General features: G+C 47.1%; 1 protein-coding gene across 1 annotated transcript in view; it reads right to left on the bottom strand.

Annotated features, from left to right (window-relative positions):
- The window catches only part of TRIM28 (tripartite motif containing 28), a 980216-nt gene that overhangs the window by 691981 nt on the left and 266769 nt on the right, over window positions 1–21466 (bottom strand). The window contains exon 9 of the mRNA XM_069639014.1: window positions 8680–8948. Coding sequence (XP_069495115.1) covers window positions 8680–8948 — 269 coding nt within the window. The remainder of the gene's footprint in view (window positions 1–8679; window positions 8949–21466) is intronic.

The raw sequence follows: 21466 nt of genomic DNA, 5'->3' as shown, positions 1-21466 counted from the left end.
GAAGATCCTGTGAGACCCGGATCGGAATTCGAAGGAGATCCGACATCTTGCCTGAGAATTGAGACCATTGCGTCCGGAGAGACCATTGAAGGGATCTCATCCTCAGTTGGGCCTCTGGCATATAGAAAAATGCAGGATGCCATGAGGCCGAGCAACCTTAAGAATTAGAAAGGCGGAAGACTCTGGGCATATTGACATTTTTTTGACCATCTGGAGACTGTGTTGAGCCCTCACCTTGGGTCCCGAGCACACCCCCCCCCCCCCGAAGGACGTTTCCAACACAGCCCTGATGTACTGGAGCTGTTGGGAAGGTGTGATATGCGACTTCTTGAAATTGAAGGAGAAGCCCAGTGTGTGAATGGAGTGGCAGGTCACATTGAGATGATCCAAGGCTTGTTCGGGAGAACGCACCCTGATCAGCCAATCGTCCAGGTAGGGGTAGACGTGAATCCCTCCCCTCCTGAGATGCGCTGCCACCACCACCATGAGCTTGGTGAAGACCCTCTGGGCGAACATCAACCCGAATGGCAGGACCCGAAACGGAGAGTGCGAGCCGCCAACTGCGAACCTCAGGTATTTCCTGTGCTTGAGATGGATCATGAAAATAAGCATCCTCTAGGTCCAATGACACCAACCAATCCTGAAGCTGGAGGGCCTGAAGGATCTGAGAAAGAGTGACCATCTTGAACTTGTCCTTCCTGAGGAACTTGTTCAAGCATCGTAAATCCAAGATTGGACACCTTGCCTGCCTTCAGTTTCCTCTTTCGTTCCCGCAAGGCCTTAGCAGTCAACGACCGACACTTTGAATAGTCGTCCGTATTGTGGCTCTCGCCGAGACACCACAGACAAATCCGATGCGGATCTGTGATCGACATCTTGGAGCTGCAATCCCGACACTTCTTCAATCCAGACTTCGGGGTTGAAGATGAAGACATAATCGCAACCGCAACTTCTCAGGAAGCACGAGGCACGCTGAGTTTTCAACAAAGCAAACACGTTTGCAGAAAAACTACTTATAACATCTGATGAAGTCACCCTCGATGGAGGCCTTCGAGGGACATCGACCCGACGCCATCGACGCAGGGCACCCTCTGCCGAAATAACTTCTGAAGTAGCACAGCTGTGGACATTACATGTCAAAGATGAGGAATATGTTGGAGGACACAATCCATTTAAACAAGTGCTTAAAGGTTTACTTACCAATGAGTAAGTTGGTAACCAACTCTGAGAGTGAGCAGTTAAAAATGTTCTTATTGAATGTTCTGACATTCTGAAAAGGATATGCAAGGTTATTTTACTCGTCTGTGAACTGGTTGTGCTTCTTCCCGAAAAGTAATGCAGTTGACTTCATTTAACTATTTCATCCAGAGGTTTTGTGTGGAAGTTCACCAACTGGGTCTTGCTTCCCATGACCTGCTGTATAGCCTGTCTAAACTAAGTCTGCTTAGGGTTTTACCTACCTTGAATAACTGTCATTCTTAAGGTATAACATTGGGTTTGCTTTCTCTGTACTGTTTTATACAGATGCTAACAGTCTTGTACCTACCTTTAAGTTGCTGGTAGCTCCTTTAAAAAGTATATGGGTTTTACTTACCTTGGTCTGCCTTGTAGCATCCTAAAATAAGTTAGAACGTTATTGCTTACCGTGGTCTGTGTTACACTGAGCTGAAAAACAACTGTACATTACCTAAATGGGTTTGATAAGGTCTTACTTCCCTATAAATACTGTTTGTTTTTAAAACAAGGTTTATGCTTTGGTCTGAGTACCTTCAAGCATTGTGTTGTGCGTTTATAATGTATTTATGACTATGACAAAGTGCTTACCCCAAGACTTAACTTGGCCTAACTGTATTTATAATAAACGTTTATTTTTTAATAATACTTTTGGTTGTAAATGTTTGTCGAACCCTTAGTATACTACAATTTCTTTGTCCTTCTTCCAGCCCTCTCTCTCCCTCCTACAATAAGCAAACAAAATACTCATGTTCTTTTGGAAGAATTATTCTTTATTTACAATAAGCCTAGCTGCTCGGTCTACGCTACCCTATACTCAGGCGGTACAGGCTTATACTAAGAGTGGAGTCTTGTACTGTCTCAGTTGAAATGATTTTACTAAGCCCTTAGTTGAACTTCAGAAAAGCTGTCCCAACATGAGGGCCCGCTGGAGGGATCTTATTCCGAGACAGGCCTCTGGCACCAGACAAATGCAGGATGCCATGATGCCAAGCAACCTTACGAAATCAAAGGCTGTGAGACGCTGGTCGTTCTGAAATCTGGCGACCATCTGAATGTGCTGCACCCTCACCTCGGGTGGCGAGGCTTTCCCCGGGAACTCATCAAGGACTGCTCTGTTGAATTGGGAGGTTTTTGGGGTGGTATCATGTGGGACTTCTTGTGGGGAGGGGGTTGGGAACAAAACAAAAAACAAAAGATCGATGGAGAAGCCCACTCGGTGGAGAGAGTGGTAGTTAACACTGATATGTTCCAGGACCTGTTGGGAGAATGGGCCCTGATCAGCCAATGGTCCAGGTAGGGGTAGATGTGAATCCCATACCCATCTCCTGAGGCTTGCTGCTGCCACCGTCAATTTGGTGAAAACCCTTGGGGCTGAGGTTAGCCAGAACAGCAGCACTCGAAACGGATAATGAGAACCGCCAACAGCGAAACTCAGGTACTTTGCGGCTGTGATGGGATAGGTACATGAAAGTAAGCGTCCTGAGGTCCAATGACACCATCCAATCCTGAAGCTGGAGGGCTTGAAGGATCTGAGAAAGGGTGACCATTTTGAGCTTGTCCTTCCTGGTGAACATTTTCAGGTATGTCAGGTCTAAAACGTGTCTCAAGAAGGATGGGGAGTACCACTCCATGTTCCTCTCTGTCACAGAGACAGGTTCTATAGCACCTTTCTCTAGCAGACTCGAAATTTCCTGCAAGAGGAACAGAGGCTTAGTTTTGTGAGAGTGGTTCCCCGGTGGATGATCGAGGCCTTCTTAAAAAGGGGAGCCAGAAACCCTGAGCTACCATTTGCAATGCCCATGCATCAAAGGTAATGCCCTGCCATTCTTCCAGATGTTGAGTGAGTGTGCCTCCTACTGAGGTCCTGTGGATTAAGGCTGGAGGGTGGTTTTGAGGTAGCTGAAGCAGCATCTGAGGAGAGTAAAGAAGCTGTTGCTTGGGCAGACTTAGCCCCTCTCCCCCCCCCCCCCCATCAACCACGAGAGAATTCCTTTTGACCTGTGACTGACCAGTCCTCTCGCTCTTCTAAGCCATTGCAGTGGAGTGTGAAAGTTGTAGTTGTCTGATGGGGATACTGAGAGACTTAGCTGCCGCCGAGGTCTAATTTCTCAAGGCTCTCCTCAGCCTTGCTGCCAAATAATAGTGTGCCATCAAAGGGCATAGGCACAAGTCTAGAATGCACATCAGGCGCAAAGCCAGACCTTCTCAACCATGCAAATCTGCGCATAACTGCTCGCCGCCACGGCTCTGCTAATGCCATCTTCAGAGTCCAATCCTGACAGGAGAGACTCTCACATAGCGGCTTTTCCATCCTTCACGATGTTCAGAAACCCTGCTCTCTTCTCCTTCTGGGATATGCTCAGCTGCCATAGAGATGCAATTCCACAAAGTATGGGTACATTTTACCACAGCACAAATGACATTGACAGATTTTAAAGCAATACTACCAGCTGAAACTACTTTCTTAGCCACACCGTCAAAACTCTTGTCATCTGTGTCTGGTGGTTTTGTAGGGTATGCGGCTTGCCTTGAAGTGGAAGTTGCAGCTCGTACCACAAGGCTTTCTGGAGTAGGGTGCTTGAACAGACATTCCGTGTCACTACTCGACTCCGGCAACTCCCAATTTCCCTTTACCCTTTTCTGAAGGGCTACATGGAAAAGTAAAACAGGGGGCTTTTGGGGGACTCGATTACCTTTTTCATCAGTGTTAGGCAAGATTGTATGTAGTAACCCTGTGGGACACTACACCAGCCTTGTCCTCTTGGCAATAGGTAACCCAACCTTTGGTATAGGCCTGTACTACACAAGTTGTGAGTGAGCAGCCAGGCTCATCTCAAGAGGGGTCAATGTGTGCTGTAGAGGTGTAACAGATTCACAGTGACAGGTATTCTTATTAAAAAATGTTATTAGTTTGTCAGTTTTAAAATAAGCCTTCATTAGAAAGGGCAACATGAAACAAAATACACTTAAAAAAAAACTCCTTCAGTTTCAGTAAGTAGATGCCCTTTTGGGATGTCTCACACACTTCCTACATCCTAAGGTGACTTCAATTGCTAGAACACTGGACATGGATATATCACTAACACTTAATACTGAGGTTGTGGAAAAAGGAAGGGAAGGAAACAAAGGTTAACACGTTTCTCCAAACAGGGAATCACTTTCCAATCCCCCAATGAAATATAGGTTAACCCTGTCCCAGACATACAAGTAAAGTATGCATGACTTTTTGGAGGGGCAGAGCAACACGAAGTTACAGGGTAAGAAGAGTCTTCAAGGGGCCAGGACAGTCAATTGAGCAAAGTCTAGGGGAGCTGAGGCACTTCTTGAATATTAGCACAAAAGTCTTGCATAATGTTAGAGAGTTTTGCTGTAAAAAGAATCACTGTTGGGCCACACGGTGGGATGCTTGTGAAGAGCAAAGATGCAAGCAACTCTGCAAAGGGCAGCCAATGAAAGTCTCCAGTAAAAACAAGCAAGCTACACACAAGGAGGTAAGTACCCCTAGTTACACAGTACCTTGAGTCGGAAGAAAAGGTTCCAGCTGGCTTCTGTTCCTGTTGTAGTCCTGCAGATCATATTGTTCCTGGGCCTCAGTCGTGGGGACAAGAGGGAGGACGTCTGGGGAATCCTGCACTACAGTTTGAAGGTTGGCAACAGCAATTGGCATACTCCAGATCAGTGGTACTTTGCGGTTTCAGCTACTCGCAAATAACACCACCGCGTTTCTTGGACACTGTGTGGGCTCTCCTTGCTTCTGGGGTCCAGCACTCAGTTAAGGTGGCTCAGGCTTGGATAGTCCTACTTCTAGGGAGTTCTTAGGATCTTCCTGAAGCTCAGATCCACCTTAAAGGTGATGCACTCGTCCTGGTGTTCCTGTCCCCTGGCACTCGGTTCCTGCAGCAGCAAACAAGTACAGCAGCAGAGAGGGGTTCCAGGCAAGTTAGTCTTGGGGTTGATTGGTCCCACCAACCCAAGGGGACAAGTCGTCCTTTCCGGGCTTCTCTAGTCGATTAGAAATTCACCAGGCAAATCAACGGTCCAGGAGGGTGCAGCAAGCTTCTCTTCCAGTTTCTTCTTCGGCTCTTCGTCCAGTGGTCGACTCTGCCTTCCTTGCAAAAGACCTTGCCTTTTATGCAAGTTTCTCCCATTCATTCGCAGCCTAGCTGTCACTCACAGCAGGATGGCTGTCCTCCAAAGACAGCCAGCCAATCACCTTTGGGTGCATTCCTGTAACCAAGGCGGCTAAGCACAGGGAGTTCGGGGAACCTCCCTCGCTTCCTGCCCTGCCACAGACGCTGGAGCCAGAGGCAGGCTTCAGCAGTGAACCCCGCCAAAGAAAGCGAACAAAGGGACCAAACCTTGTTTGGCGCGTAGAGTAACTCTCAAGAAGGACCTTTCCAACAAAAAATGGCGAATAAAGAAAACCAGGGCCATTTTGACGAAAGGAGCACCCATGGGTGCAATACTGCAGCTGAGGATTCAGCCTGCGGTAAAAAAACACAATGGTAGGAAAAATAAACCACTGCCACCAGCCATTAATTGTAGAAAGGGTAACAAAAATGTTACATGAGAAGGTAGACAAAAGGGATACTAAGTATCCCCCCCAGCACTGCACATTAGATGGTGTGTGCTGGGTCTACAAAGTAACAAAGGTAAGTAAAGTCAATTTCACTGCTCTTGGAAACAGTAGTTTATCCAAGAGAAGACATTTAAACCTTAAGAGAAATCCAAAGGACCTCTGACACTGCACCGAGGGTGCTGTGTGTCACAATACAAAAGGTGAGAACTATGGAGTTTGTCAGACTCCACACCCAAAAATAAATGAGCGAGTGAGAAAAAAGGCTCACTCTTCAGGATGAAAATTAAAAGTCCTAAAGTCCAGCAAAAGAGCTGGGGGTCTCTAAGGTAGAAGGGAACCAACACAGAATTGAGAATTCTCCCCAACAATCAGCTTTCTGTAGGACGATCCGTCTGAAGACGCTGATCTGGTTTCCCAAATTCTAGTTCAGGTGATGTGTCAAGGACACTTGTGCTTTGCAAATCATCACATAAATCTCTCATCCTGGATTCCTCAGATATTAAAGGATCAGGAACATTGTGTGTATATTCTATCCCATATTCCAACCCAAAAGGTGGCGTTTGTCCTGATCTGAGGGCTCATGTTCGAAGCTAGAAGAAAGGGATTTGAAAAAAATCTCTGGAAGTGGCTTGAAAGATTTTTCAATTTGCTTCGATGATGTCAAAGGTTGACACCTTTGATGGAGAAGGGCTGGGCCTGTCCTCGAATCGGGGCTCCGAGGGTTCAACTGGGCTCGAGGGCGTGCAAGTCTTAACCTTTTTCTCTTCCCCATCGGCCTTCGAAGGCGCAGCAGTGTCATAGCTTTTCACCTTTTGTTTCGAGGGCGTCAGGCTGCCTTCTCGAATATTTTGAACATGTGAAGCCTAAACACCTCCCATTCAGCTTTAGACGCCGATTTACCTGGGTGGGCTACAGTGCGTTCAGGCAAAGAGTCGGAGGATGAGGACTGGGATCTGTGGTGCTGTTTCTTTGAAGAGGAATGGTGAGAACTGCTATGGGAAATATTTTCCTCAGCGGTGACTCACTCCTCGATTCGTCTGCTGAATGTCTTTTAGATGGTGCCATGTATTGGGATTGCAGGGGGTGGGGGGGGGGGGGGGGGGGGGGGCTACCTGCCGCGAGTTTCCCCTTACATTCCTTGAGCGCCTTTCCAATCATGGCCTCCTCTACCGCAAACAGTATTCCAAAGCAGCTGACGCTGGAATGGAGATGTAAAATAGGACACAATCCATTCGAAATTTGGAGTCAAGCAATGGAAGTGAAGATCCGAAGGAGGCTATCGGCAGCCACTTCTAGTGACTGCCAGAGCCATCCGAGTAACCGCTGCAGTCCAGACTTCAACTTCTGTGCGACAGGGAAGCCCCGAAGCGGACTACTTCATCCCTTGGACTGGTGGGCCTAACCAGTATTAAGACTAACTGAATTGTGCACCCTCCCTGGAAGAGCTGCAACCTCTACAGCCCACAATGGGATGCTGTGTGATTTTGCGGTATGTCAACTGAAGAGCGGTGGCGCCCAATACTTTCCAGAGACTGGATCCTGCTCCTGAAAGTCCCCTCAGCAGAGACGAGGGCCAAGAACCAGAGCAAAGTCTACTGCAGGACAACAGACCTTCACCCAAGCGTTGAAAAAGGTGCCAATGAACCAGTGCTGCGAAGATCTTCTGCTGGGCGTCAAACTCTCTAAAGCAACCACCAGATCCATTGCAAACTCTTTTCTTCAGTCACCAAGACCTAGATACCTGAACCGGGGTCTGCCATCGACTCTCCATGTCTTTGCCGATTATGTACTGTTCAGCCACTAATACTTACCTGGGGCCTGCTTTGTTCCTGTGCTTCGTAGGGTTGCAGTTAAGCCGTTACTTGCATCCCCTCCTAGGCCTCCATTGAGCTACATTGGGGTGGACAACTCCTTGTGCTCATTACCCAAAGAAATCTGCTACTTACCTGTAAACTTTAAGAACTCTTCATAGACTCGGCCTTGGTTACTGCTTACCTGCTTTTACTGCCTCTGCCCTTGGTCACCGGACACTCAGTGCCCGTATAGACTAAGGCTTTCCTAGAATGGGGTTGGACCTAAGACCGGTTAAGCAGGGGTTAACCAAAGTATAGAAATTGATCTATGGTATGCATACTGGTTTCAGAAATCTCTACCACTTTTGTGTTCTAAAGCATCCTTTATCTTTTTGTATTGCATGCATTCAGTGTTTAAGACTACTGGGTGATAAGTAAGCTTCAGTGTATATAAAATAAATAATCGTTTTATAGAATTGCTAGTGCGTAAGTGTTTTCTTGAACACAGTATGCTCAGAGTACTTACTGTGTGCCTCACTGCAACTCATCTCTCCTAGACTAAGCCTGGCTGCTCAGCCATTGCTACCAAACCTTTGGGTAGTTCAGGCTAAACTTAAGGGACATCTCTCCCCCCCCCACCCCTCCTGTTCATCCAAGGTGTGTTTTCGAAATCCTTTTCACAGACAGGACTTTGGCAAAATCACCTAACAAGCTAATCCTGCAAATCTGGACTTTGTGGACGAATTGCAAATAACGTTTAATACTCTCGAATAGTGGTACAAAACCGATTGAAATAAAGTCTGAACATACTTAAAAGAAACATTAACAATCGAAATTGAAAACTCCATGTTAAAATTCAGCGGATTCACATGCGCCCTTTTTGTAACAGCATGCACCTCATCACTACTTCTGTTAATACCAGAACTCAGCCCCCATACAAAGCTCTAATGAGAACTGCATGCAGGAATAGCTAGGGAAAACATCTGTGTCCCATTGGAATTTGGCACTAAAAACAGTTCTCCCAAAAATGTACGGCTGTTGGTCCATATGAGAAATGCCACCCAGATTCACCTGCATAGGTTGCATGAAGTTCCCTGCTGCGCCCATTGCCAACCGGCTAGAGGTTTGATTCTGCGGGGTGGCAGCTCTTGTCCGATTCTGCACCATCGGATACACGTTGGTAAGTGGCGACAAGACCTGGTTTGAGGTGGAGACGGACCTTGCAGCCCCAATTGTAGAGTTCATGCTTTGCAACCTCTGCGAGTTTAACATGGATTGAGGAGCAGGCATTGAAGTATTTATAGAGTGCAACATCCCTCCTTTCTCGGAGACAATTTTACCTGCCAAAAATAAATATAATTTTGTCAGATAAATTAACATTACTCAGTTGTAGTAATACTTTACAGCATTTAATAATGTGTAGGCACCGCAACGCTGCTGACAGCACCTCAGAGCCTAAACGATCTTTGTAGTCTGCCTTTCTTTAAAAACACTTCAACTGTATGATAGGTTTTAGAAGGCTTTCTCTAGGCCGTATGATTAGGGTTCAGGATGATCAATCACACCTTAGTTGCACCATTTCTCAGTATGTGGGTGTGACTCAAATGGATAAGTGTGGCAGAGCAGTCGTGGCTATACCCCGAATATAGGAACATGGTGGATAAAAGTCAGTGTTGAAGAATAATGGAATGTCCACACATAGTACTCAAATGCACTTTTTGTAAATCTTTAACAGAAGCATTTATGCAGTGTTCCAGGCGATCAGCTTATTAGGATGGCTCCCTTCCACTGTTCTGCAAAACTGTCTTGAAAGACATTGTGTAACGGCATGGATTGCAAAAAAAAACTTGAATGCAAAGGAAAAAAAAAACACATTATCTACCGTTGAAAGTGCAAATCTTATGGAATGCACATACAGAGAAGTAGGACGTGCAAGCGAAGGCATGCAGGAAGTGAGCAGCCCAAAGGGTATTACGAAATGGAAGCCACACATAGGAGTCTGGGTGCAGTGCGCCTGCTTGGATGCGAGGGACAACGAGTGGGAACAGAGCAATGGGACCAGAAAAAGACTGCAGAAAAATCAGCACTTGCGTGAGCGAAGGAAGTTGTGCAGTCACAGCTGCAATGAGCACTCCATGTGGCACAGTTCTGTGAGCGAGATCTGGGGGCCATATAAGAGGGCTTGTAGGTGGGATGCCTCCCCTGGATCACACAGGTGGCTTTTGATAAAGCCTGGGTGCTAGATCACTGCAATCCCAGTGAGTAGGGGTTGCAAATATCCAGCAGGGAGGAAAGCCTGGGATCCGGACCCAGATTAGGGGGGACTCTGCAGTGGGTGTTAGGAACAGTTTTTCTAAGTACAAAGCTCCACTCTTAGTGTAGGCTGTACCACCCGAGAACATTTGGTAGCATAGACAGAGCAGCCAGGCTCATTTTAGGAGGGAGAGGCTGTAACTTGGTACCAAGACATAGTAGCATACATATGGTCCAAAGAAACACTGTACTGTAAAAATACATGGTTTATTTAAATACAATTAGGCCAAGATAAAACTTAGTTAAGTATTAGAACATATCCTATGAACACAATTATAAAAAACATAAGCAGCACATTTTCAGGTGACTGCTTCAATAGAAGTGGCTCGCACCAGCAATTATTAGAGAAATGACAGTTCCAATCTCTAACTAGTAGTGGCTTGCACCAACAATTAGCACAGTAACATTTAGTTATAAAGGTCACTATTCTAGAAGTGCCGTGGGGCAGTTCAGGGAAAGCATAACCCAGTTGTACACTTTTAGAAAGAATGTATTTCAAGGTAAGTAAGGAGGGGCTACAGCCAACTCAAAGACCAGTATTAACTCCAAGACTCTTTTAGATCTGTATAAAGCATCACAGATCAGGGAAAGCAAAACCCAACAGTACATTTAAAAAATAATCTGTTATTCAAGGTAGGTAAATCCTATTGGTAATCTTTTAAACTAATTCAGTTAAGAATAATAAAACACTACCAACACATCACTTTTTAGAAGGTGGGGAAACCACATTCAAAGCAAGTAAAGTAATATACTTTTTAGAGGGGCAGAATGCAACTCAAAGTTAAGTATAAATGTAATGACACTTAGTATCTTCTTTCACAGACATAGGGCCTCATCACGAGTTGGGCGGTAACGCTGGCGCTATTAGCGCTGGCGCTAATAGCCCTACCGCCAAACCCCCCAGCGCTATTAGCGCCGGATCACAGGTTTGGTGGAAGGGTTATTGTCCATTCCCCATTGGGCCCATTCGGGAATTCCTCATTCCCCATTGGGGAAAATTCATGCTTTTACCGCCGCCGGATTTCCCGCTGGCGGTAATCGCGCCGAAAATCGGCAATTTTGCCTCGGATTTCTCCCCAGCTCAGGGCTGGGGGAAAATCCGCCAAGGCCATGATCTGGCGGACCCTTAAATGCAGCGGTAATAGCGCTACCGCCGCATTTAGGGGTTACCGCCAGACTTGTGATGAGGCCCACAGTTACCACAGTAACTTTAGCACATAAGTAATGTTCCAGACAAAAGCCTTCTCTTAAAATTCTTCCCTAGTCTATAGCATGGGTTTTCTCATAGGCAAAAGAGGGACCCTGGTGGTCTAGGAGCCGGCTGTAGGCAGGTCAGGATAGGGTTCAGTTGCCGGAAAGTCGGTTCCAGATGATCTCTCCTTAAACAAGTAAGTAATTAGTGGAGTGTTCAGGGACTTCATAGAAGGATCCCTATACGTGTTCCAGCATTAGGCCTGGGCAAGTGACATGGGCATACTCCCAACCACACGAATAGCCCACTCAGCCTCACTGGATGCACACAAGACTTCAGGTAAATATTAACCAAGTCGACACAGTATATTAAGAGAAAAGAAATCCCTAGATTCTTGGTCTGGGGACTGAAGAAATGGACTCTGGACGGGAACATTGCAGCAGTCGCCGCCAGAGGAGGCTTTCAGCAAAGTATCCTTCACACTTTCTCACAGTTCTGTGGATTTGGTGCCTTTTTACAGGAGCCAGATGAAGGATGAAGAACGCTGGTCGGATTCTCTTCAACCTCTCGGCCCTGCACTCCGGTGAGGAGACTGTAGGGATTCAAATCGGGTCTCTGGAGGTCCAAAAGGAGTCCAAAGTTTCAGCTGGATTCGGACTTCAGAAGACCATGCACCGCATTCAGGCTAAAGGGCCACCTGGTATTGGCGTTTTGCCACCCAGGAAGATCACAGAAAGTCGAGGGATGGCTAATTTTTCAGGTCCTCTTGAGACTAGTAGATCACACCAGTATCTGGGTAGGAGTTGTCGTTTTCAGGACCCCCAGGTTGATAGGAAAGGTTGCATCAGGCCCCAGTTGCACAGCAGGCTCTCCGGTCGCAGAAAATCGCTACCAGGGTTTGAAATTCCCAGACGTTGGGCGCTAAATAGCTCCTGGTTTTAGTGAGTTGGTGCTTGGTAAGGCCTCCCACTAAGGCTGCCAGGAGCTGTAAAAGGCACCTGCTTGAAAAATGTTGATTCTGTAGAATTGCCTGTACCACCACTATTGGGAGCAGAGCATAAAAAGCTGAGATTTGTCAGCAAACTGGAAGTACTGACAGACACTTGTTTCCATGTTTGCAGTGACTCCACTGAATTAGGACCGCCCCATTTGAAATTCAAAAGATACATTAAATTTCCTCAGTTTCACAAGGATATCCAAGTTATCCATTTTAGCTGGAATGTTATCTTAATTCAGTGATTGCTGACATACAAAAAATGTTTTAATGTGTACTGCAGCATTCGTACGAGTCAACAGTAAAGGGAGCCAGGACCATTTAATTTAGAAGCTGCTGCATCTAAAAGCTGTCATAATGGCGCTGCAGACAAAAAAGTGTTTGTTATTTTAAGGGGCACTCGGCAAAAGTGCCTCTGTGTGCTGTACATCCTTTTCCTCCACATTCTTTGTTTAAAACAGTAGGTGTCTAATTGGGACCCGTCTTGGGTAAGCAGACAATACAAAGTTAACAAGTAACCTCTTCATATTTGGCATATTGGTTCATAATTGGGCCATTACCCTGGGTAGGACCATTTGCGTTTCAAAGACCACATTTGCTTCTCAATTTGTGCTTGCTCTTAAGTAAATTAAATGACCAAGTATCGATAGAATTAAAACTTTTTAAAGCCGACTGGTCAATGTCTATTTGTTGTGCAAAAACAGTAGTGGTGCCACGCAGTGTTTTGTCTGCATTACCAACTTAAGTGATCTATACAATTTTCAACTGCAACAGTTACTTTACATGTAGATTATTATTGTGCAGCAGAAAAAAACCATTACTGCAAAGTGGGTTCATCCCATAAGACCAGGTACACATCTCAATCCCCAAATATATTCGTGCAAACTACACACGTGTTTGAATTCTAACAGGGCCATGCTTGCCTTTCTTTCTTAAGCAGTCAAAATGAGTTATTTAGTTTGATAATAGCAACATCTGTTATTTGACATGCAGTGATACTACTGACACTTACTGTGATGCAGTGAGGTTATTACGCAAGTAAAGCCCTAGACTGTAGCAATGTTGTCAGAATCTGCCATGAGAGCCAATGAGATGGCGGATTAGGTTCCTCTTTTTGACCATGCAATGGGAAATCCAGATTCCCATAAAAACAAGTATTTTTCAATAGCTGTTCCCACTCCAAAAGCCCCCCAAACCTAAGTACCCACAATCGGCCAGTCCTCCAGTCCATTCATGCCATGCTGGCCCATCAGATATCAAGTAAAGTGGGCTTCGTACTTCACTGCGCTTACAACTTCAGAAATTAAAATAGTCAGTTTTTGTTAGTGTAAATTTAGCCTGGTGCCAGAGGCCACATAGGGTGATTTAGAAAGTGACTCCAAGCCCTACGTCACACCAAGAGGACAAATCTAACCAAAGACTAAACCTTCCCTGTGCGCCAACCGCCAAAAATTAGCACACACCCACCATGTAAATATGACAATGCATTACTTACCGTAAAAGCATTTCTGATGATTGTATCTGCTTAGATTCACATGCTGTGCATAGGTCCGACATCCAGTGGTCACTGCAGAGTATTGCATCTTGTTTTTCGTAGTCGAAAAGGGACGTCGACCGGGCGTGTCTGAAATACTATCCCTATAGTGACGTGTGTTGTACCCACAATCCCTCACGCGTCGAGGTCCCTCAGATTGTTTTTTTCCGCCCAGCTACTGGTCGCCTTTACGCGGAGCTCCTCGAGAGACATTGCACATTCCATCTCCTCGACCTTTGGTCGTCTTTTCCTGTTTAAAGATTTAATATATCGATCCCTCCCTCGACGCAGTGGGAAGCTGTCTCCGCCGAGCAAGATCTTCGACGGAGGGGACGAGCGGAGGAGATCCGTCGGCGTTGCCGAACACGTGGCCTGGCCTCGCAGGCCAAATACAGTAGGGAGAGTGGGGTCGTGGGACATCTCTGATTCTTTTTCTGAGAATGCCTTTCCTTTTCCCCTTCCTTTCCCTTGGGGTAGTTATCACGCTTTATTGCCTCGGCTATGGAGAGGACACCCTTTAGGTTTTGCCCACTTTGTAAGGGCAAGTTTACTTGGAAGGACAAGCATTCACGGTGTAACCGCTGCTTGCCCCTCGATCACGTAGAGGAGGGTTGCTCGGCTTGTCGGCTTCTAAAGCCAAAGACTCTAAAAGACCGTAGGGTCAAGAGGTGGGCGGCCTACGCTATGTCGAAGGCCGGGTCTTCACCCGCCGCTGCTACCACCGACAGTGACGAGGAACGTGATAACACGACCTCCGCTACGGAAGTCGTACACCCCTCTAAAGAGCGCTTGCGCTCTTCGTCGTCTGTCCCAGGCCCCGACGGGCTCGGCTCACGCCCTGCTTATGGGGAAGAACACCCCGGCGACACAGACGCACACGATACATCACATAAGCACACAACCCATAGCTCTTCTTCGTCGAAGACGAAGAAAGCATCAGCGCCCAAGGAGACGCAGGTTATACCGGCGGCCTCCTCGGACCGTTCGGGTTCGAAGCCCCTCTCGCAACCGCAGCCGCAACCAGCGACTGGGCTTTCGGCAAATAAGGGCGCCGCCCCCAAACCATCGGCCGGCGCGCACCAGCAGAGAGCGCACGCCGCCGTAGAACGTTCGACACAAGGAACGTCCAAACCACAGCCCTCTGCTGACAAACGAGTCACAGAGCTTGGCGAGGATCGTTGTAGCCGACGTCCAGAAGCGTACGCCGAAAGACACGTCGAGCGCTACGCAAAGGTCGAAAGACACGCCGAAAAAGCCCGAAGAAAAACAGGGACTACCCCCTTCAGTCGGGGGGACCCCCAGCACACCGGAAGGCTTTTCGGAGGGCGACGGGACACTTTCCTCGACGTTGTGGGAGAGGTCGAGCCGTTTTCAGCAAGAAAACACTAATTTTCCACCGCTAGACCGCTCAGGGGTACCCCATGAAACCATAGAAAGGCTCCATCTCTGCATGGAGAGAATGGAGAGGTTTATGAACACCCAGAACCCTCCCACTCCCAAGAGAACAAGAGAAGGGCCTCAGGAGGACCCCAGGGCCAAATACCCGAGGCAGGATACAGCCTTAGACATCCATAATGTGTATGACCTCACTGGTGAGGAACAATACTTAGAAGAGGAGGATGATGATTTTGTGGACAATGAAGAAGGACAGAACCAAGAGGAAGGTCTGGAAGACAGCCCAGACATGGTAGGAGAAGGCTTCAGAGAAAATCCAGAAGAAGGACCTTCTCATCCCTGGCAATCCCCATCCGGATATTCGGACACTGATGTCCTGAACCTAAATCCTCCAGACAATTCACCTGTCAGAAACACGTCTCCCATTGACGATCAGCCCACATTCAATGCCCTGTTGCGCAGAGCAGCAGCACATTTCGAACTGGACACTGGGGAGATCTCTCCGGAAATAGACTTTGTGGAAAGAGTAATCAAGGAGAAACCCCCAGTCAGCCAGACCATTCCCCTCCTCGCTTCAGTGAAGAGAGGAATCATCCCTTCGCTATCCACACCCACACTAATCAGAGGAGTTAATCCAAGGATTGAAAAACTTTTCACTCCTTCACCCTCAGACCCGCTGTACATAAGGGGACATTCCATTCCGGATTCCCTTGTAGTATCTAATGCAAGGAAGAGGGCAGGGGTGCCGCTGTCCACCAGTGAGGCACCACCTGACAAGGAGGGCAAGAGGTTATATGCCCTTGCTAAAAGGGTCACATCCTCGGCTGCCTTTTCGGCAAGAATTGCGAACAACAATTCTTTGCTGGCTAGCTACGCGGACGCGCAGTGGGCCAAACTGCGCAAGGACGCCGAAGCAGCGCCGGAACCATTACGTACACGCCTGCTTTCAACTATTGGCGAAGGAACCCAGGTCAACCAGAGTATTGTAAAGAACTCTCTGGATGCTGCTACTATGGTTACAAGTAAAACCGAAAAACCCCAGAAATTCGCCAGTTATGGTAAGCTAAGCAACCATAACTCGCACCACCACTGTGCACTGCTAAGACTAACACACATGACATCAGAGATGACATCACAAGGGGACCACTCCGGTGGTGATAGTGCGCGGTACAAATGTCCTTTAACATTAACATTGATGACATCACGTCTGGGTCCCTCTTTTTGTTCACTGACATATGTAGGGCAGGTGGTTTTCTTCACCGACAGGAAGAAAACATTCAAAAAGGAACTAGATTTGTAGACCTTACACTTCTCTTATGTTCTTACACTACTTTCCGAAGGGTTCAGTCACAGCACATGATACATATACACCTGCCAAGTACATCCTAAGTACTGTTGGCTGTGGACTCGGACTGGCCTACGCTTTTCCTGGAATCTTCGTGCAGCGCCGCCTTTGCTCTGCGCTATTATACCATCTGTTGTTGGCCGTGGTGTTTACGGCGCGGAGCGTTCTTCACGCCTGGAGGACGTCTTTCTGTGTTGCACACAGTTTGCCTGGCCCCGGCCCGAGGATAGGAGGTGACAGTCTAATACGTTCTGACCTGCCCCTGCCCATTGAACTTTCCATTGAACTGCCTTATCATTCCTCCTTCCACTGTTTTGATTACTGTGTTAGGGCCCCCTCTCTGCTACATTATTTTTTTTGTCCTTTTATTATTTTCACTGTGTGACTGGAGGGGTGGTAATGTGCTCTCTCTGTGTTTTTCTCCCCTAGGCCCCGCCCTCTTGGGTCGAGTGACGCCCAGGAAGCCCTTTTAACTTCAGCTTCCTCGCGCACCCGCGCCGCGCACCTGCCAAGTACATCCTAAGTACTGTTGGCTGTTCGCGGTTCGCGGGACGTGAGGTGAGGGGCTTTTTTGGGCTTTAACTACCCGTGCTTGGCTTCGACTATATACGCTACCCTAAAAGAGGGTTGCGGCCTTTTTCTTGTCTTGCCGCATAGTTAGTCTGGTAGTCAGTGGACCGAGGGAAAATGGGTCCCATTCTACGAAGTGGGAAATCGGGTTCTGCCTCTAAAGAGATTATCCAGCATCTGTCCAACAGCCTAGATAACGCACTGCCCCCTCTGTCGCCTCCGCTTAGCAATATGCCATTGCCCATGAGTGGCCCCCAGGAGGATCTGATAGAGGGGGTGACGTGCGAGGGCGAACTTGAGCACGAGAATGAGGCTTCTCCATGCTCGCCCAAGCCCCCATCCGCGGATGGGAAGCCTTTGTTCTTACTGCAATCATCCTTCTCCTTACAGGAGGCGAATGATGCCTTAGGGGAGGGGGGTTATGGGAATTGCTTGGGTCAGAGTGCAATGTGCGCTCATCTCCAAGCTCAGCAAAGGTCCTCTTACAATTCTGATACCTCGATTTTGGCCCCCGCAATTGCTAACGAATTGGGTCGAAGAATGCGGCTTTCGTTGGGCCCGTCGTCTCCAGCTGCCTCCTCCTTCCCATTTCGAGAACAAGTTCACCTACACCAGCCCCCATTATATAGCAGCGAAAATGCGGGAGGCACCTTGAGTAAGTTGGGGTTGATGTTAAGCGGAGATATAGACGGGGGGGCCGCCTGCCTGTATGAGGACCACAAGGCTGGGGGAGTTACGTCTACGGGTCCCACTCAGTCAGCTGGCGGCAGCCCCTTCGATTCCAGATCAGAGGGCCTTGATCCTGCTGCTCCAAAAGGAGAGTGCGGTCTAGCTTCGACCCCGGAGGAGTTGAGGATACCCGCCCGTAACAATGAAGCAGTTAACTTTCCCGTTATTTCTAGCTTGCTCAACCTATTGGATAGAGGTCATGAACTCACGCACTATTCCATCAGAGAGATGCAGGGCACGCTGTCCTTGATGAGAGATAAAATGGCAAAAATGGAGGGTTTTATTATAGCTGAAGAACGTTCTAGATCGTCTTATGTGGCTCAAGTTGAAACACTTCTAGGAAAGATAGCAACTTCCCACATTCAATCTACCACTGGTGTCATGACCTCCTCGCAAAGTACTCAAACAGACAGTGTAGTGTTGGCAACTGAACATCCGCAAAGATCTTATTCACAGGTGGTGAGTGGTGTGAAGGATGATAGAATTGAACAAAAGGGGGTGGATGATATCAACGTGGTTGAGGCTTTGAAACTTCAACATGAGCGGCTGCTGCAGATGGAGCAGCTTGTATATAAGCTTGTTGCTGCTCCGCGCACTCCCGCCCCTCAGGATGTTGAAGGAGAGGCTGTCTTGGACGTAGATAGGCAAATATCCCCGCCTGACAGCCCCTCCATTCTGGTGGATTTGGTAAATGCTCAGTCTGGATCTTGTGATATGGCCATTATACCATCCTCAGAACCTGAGGATGAACCCGTTGAACTTGATGGTAGGAATTTTATTTCACGAAAAGCTAGGAAATCCTTCCTAAGAGCTCAGAAGCGTTTAAAACAGACCAAAGCGCGTCTCAAGAAAGTCGACGTGGCTACTTCCGGCTCTAATAGGGCCTCGGTGACGGAGACGAGGTCTTGCCTTAAAAATGAGACGTGCCATGACGACTTGGGAATGGCCCTATACGACCTAGACGAGGAAAGTAGGCGGCATTTGCAGATTGCCGCTCTGAAGAGCGGCAATGTGCAAATCATGCCTCTCCTCCCTTTGAGGACAGGCCCTGATAAATCGCAACCAAAGATGCAATCTTTCTTCCCCAACACTGCCTCTAAAAAAGTGGCTACAGGGGCGTCAGCTCCCAAGCTAGAAGCAGCGGTTACGTCCCTACAGAATCCCCTGTCCCTCCAGGAAATTCCTGCATCTGCTGAGCTGGAAGCTCAGGGGACAGTGGTGCACGCTGCCGCACAGGATATATCTTATATTGAGCCAAATAACACTGCTGGGCCAACTCTTATTGCTTTGGATCCTAAGTCTCTGATGAGTGCTCCCTGTGCTGATATTGAATCCCCTCCCCTAGCTGCCCAGGGAGGGTCAGACCTGGCAGAGCCTTCCTTTGCACACACACCAAAGGATATGAAACTAATAGTAGGCTGGTCTAGTAATCCAGAGATAAATGGGCCGGCTCGTATAAACAGATCCTTTTTAATGAACTCATTTTTTCAGATTCCAGCACTAAGAAATCTTTCATCCAAGGATCTGGACTGGGTCAAATTAGCATCCCATAATAACAACAGAGTTCTCTGTAGAGTGCAGTCTCAAATTATTACCAAGATGCTTTTTGAGTTTGTGGAAGACTTTCATTCTATTGGTCTTACTCCTAGATTGTTCTATGATATGGAATCTGCTTGGGCGTTTCTTGATTGGATTCAACCCTCTCCCCCAGCATGTCCCACTGCATTGGCGGGCGATCTTTCCGACTCACAAGTTAATAAATTATCGTTGCAATTAGCGTCACTTTCTCAAGCCTTAAGTGGTCTATCCTGGTTGGAACCTTTGATAAAAGCGTCTGTTGCCAACATTGATCCCAAACCAGGCTCATAATCTTTAGCTTTGAATGTGGCCTCATGGAATTGTTGTGGGTTAGGCAATCTCATTGCATGGCACAAACAAGTTAAGCCTGACAAGATGCCTGACATTTTATTTCTGCAAGAGACTATGGCATTAAAGCCCTTTTACCTAGATGGATTTTCTTGTTTTTCTAGGGTGGCAGAAAGGGTTACCACAGGTCGCCCCGCAGGAGGTATAGCGATTCTTATTAACACCAGATTGAAAGTCTCAGCTTCTATAGTGGATTCCTCGGCCTCCTGTGTGCTGGTAAAATTGACGCTTAAGAGCTCCAAAGATCTGAACCTGTTATTATTATCCATTTATTGGAATCCCAAAGCGGTTTCGCTTGATGGGCTTCTTGAAGATCTAGAACGCATTCTATCTATCGCAGCTAGGGAATGGCCTGACTATGAAATCATGATTGGAGGTGATTTGAATTGCTATCTATATCTAAAGAGCATAACACGACCCTTTTCTAATAGTTCAGCCTACACGCAACAGGCCAAGGATAGAGGCCAGAAATTACTATCGCTTTTCCATCTATGGGGGATTTACCCAATTCAATTGGCTTCTAATTCCATTCAATTCTCTTGGCAACGAGGTTCATCCACTTCCCTCATAGATTACATACTCGCCTCTAAAGTATGCTCTGGGCTGCTTGAACCAATACAGATATTAGATTTGAATATGAGTGACCATCATATGCTATATTCCTGCTTGCATATGGGAGTGGAATGCTATCCTACTTCTGCCCCTGCAACCTTAGTGTCATGTGATAGGAATACAATATCTGTAAACTGGACTCCTGCCAGATGCAGGAAAATGTCATTTTTGGTAAATAGGGATATATTAGTACATTGGGATGATAAGGCCTCCACAGCGAATGTAACCAAAATTAATGCAATGAACGCTAAAATGATTCATATGCATTTGGTAGATGTCGCGAAAGAGCCTTTGGAAAAGTCCACTACTGCGGTTGCCCAGGTCAATGCCAATCAGATCGCATGTCTAAAAAAGCAAAGAAATTGGGATCTCCGCATACTAAGAAAGCGAATGATATGTCAGTGTACGTATATTCGCCAAAAGAACATGATTCAGGCGCACTATAAACAACAGCTAACTCTGTTGCGTCGTGCAGCCCATATTCTAGCCAACCAATACATGATTGGCCTTTTGTGTAAAAAAAAAAGCAGAGACTTATGGGCTATCCTAAGAAATCCTGTAGGAAAAGCGGATCTTCGCATGGTGGCGGTGATTTCAGGCCAGGAATGGGAGAGGTTCTTTAATCTGAAGTTCTCGCTACCTGCTAGACATACCGCTTTAGAGAGCGCTCCGATGCACTTGCCTCTTCCGGTGGTCTGTCCTTGGGAAGTAAAGGATATCATATGGGCAATTGAGCAACTGAATCCATCAAAAGCTGCCGGCCCGGATGGGCTGCCTGCTTGTGTATATAAATCTGATCCCCACTTTTGGGCTAAGTATCTACTGTCATGCTATCAGTCGATTTACCACACCGGGATTATTCCGCCATCATGGCTTATAGCCATTATCATCCCCATTCATAAAAAGGGGGTGATAAGTAATCCTGCGAATTTCAGACCTATTGCGTTGATTGACACAGCGGCAAAGATTTTCACACGCCTGCTCCTGGTTGACTTAGAAGATCATATAAGAAACCATAATATTTTGTCTAAAGCTCAGGTGGGATTTCGTAGGGCATTGGGTACTCAATTAAACGCCGCTATCTTAGCACATTTAAGGAGAGCTGTGCACAGAGAATCAAAGGGCACCATATATATGGCTGCCATAGACCTTACATGTGCTTTCGATAATGTTCTTCGTGCCCGCCTTTGGCGCAAGATGTTGGCCTATGGCATTCCATCCTCTTTGGTGGCCTTAATTGCCGCACTC

Source organism: Ambystoma mexicanum, chromosome 1q (assembly GCF_040938575.1).
Source record: "Ambystoma mexicanum isolate Mex_15411 chromosome 1q, UKY_AmexF1_1, whole genome shotgun sequence".
Taxonomy (NCBI): domain Eukaryota; kingdom Metazoa; phylum Chordata; class Amphibia; order Caudata; family Ambystomatidae; genus Ambystoma; species Ambystoma mexicanum.
The sequence above is the reverse complement of the archived record's forward strand: the minus strand, read 5'-3'. Positions and strand labels throughout refer to the sequence as shown.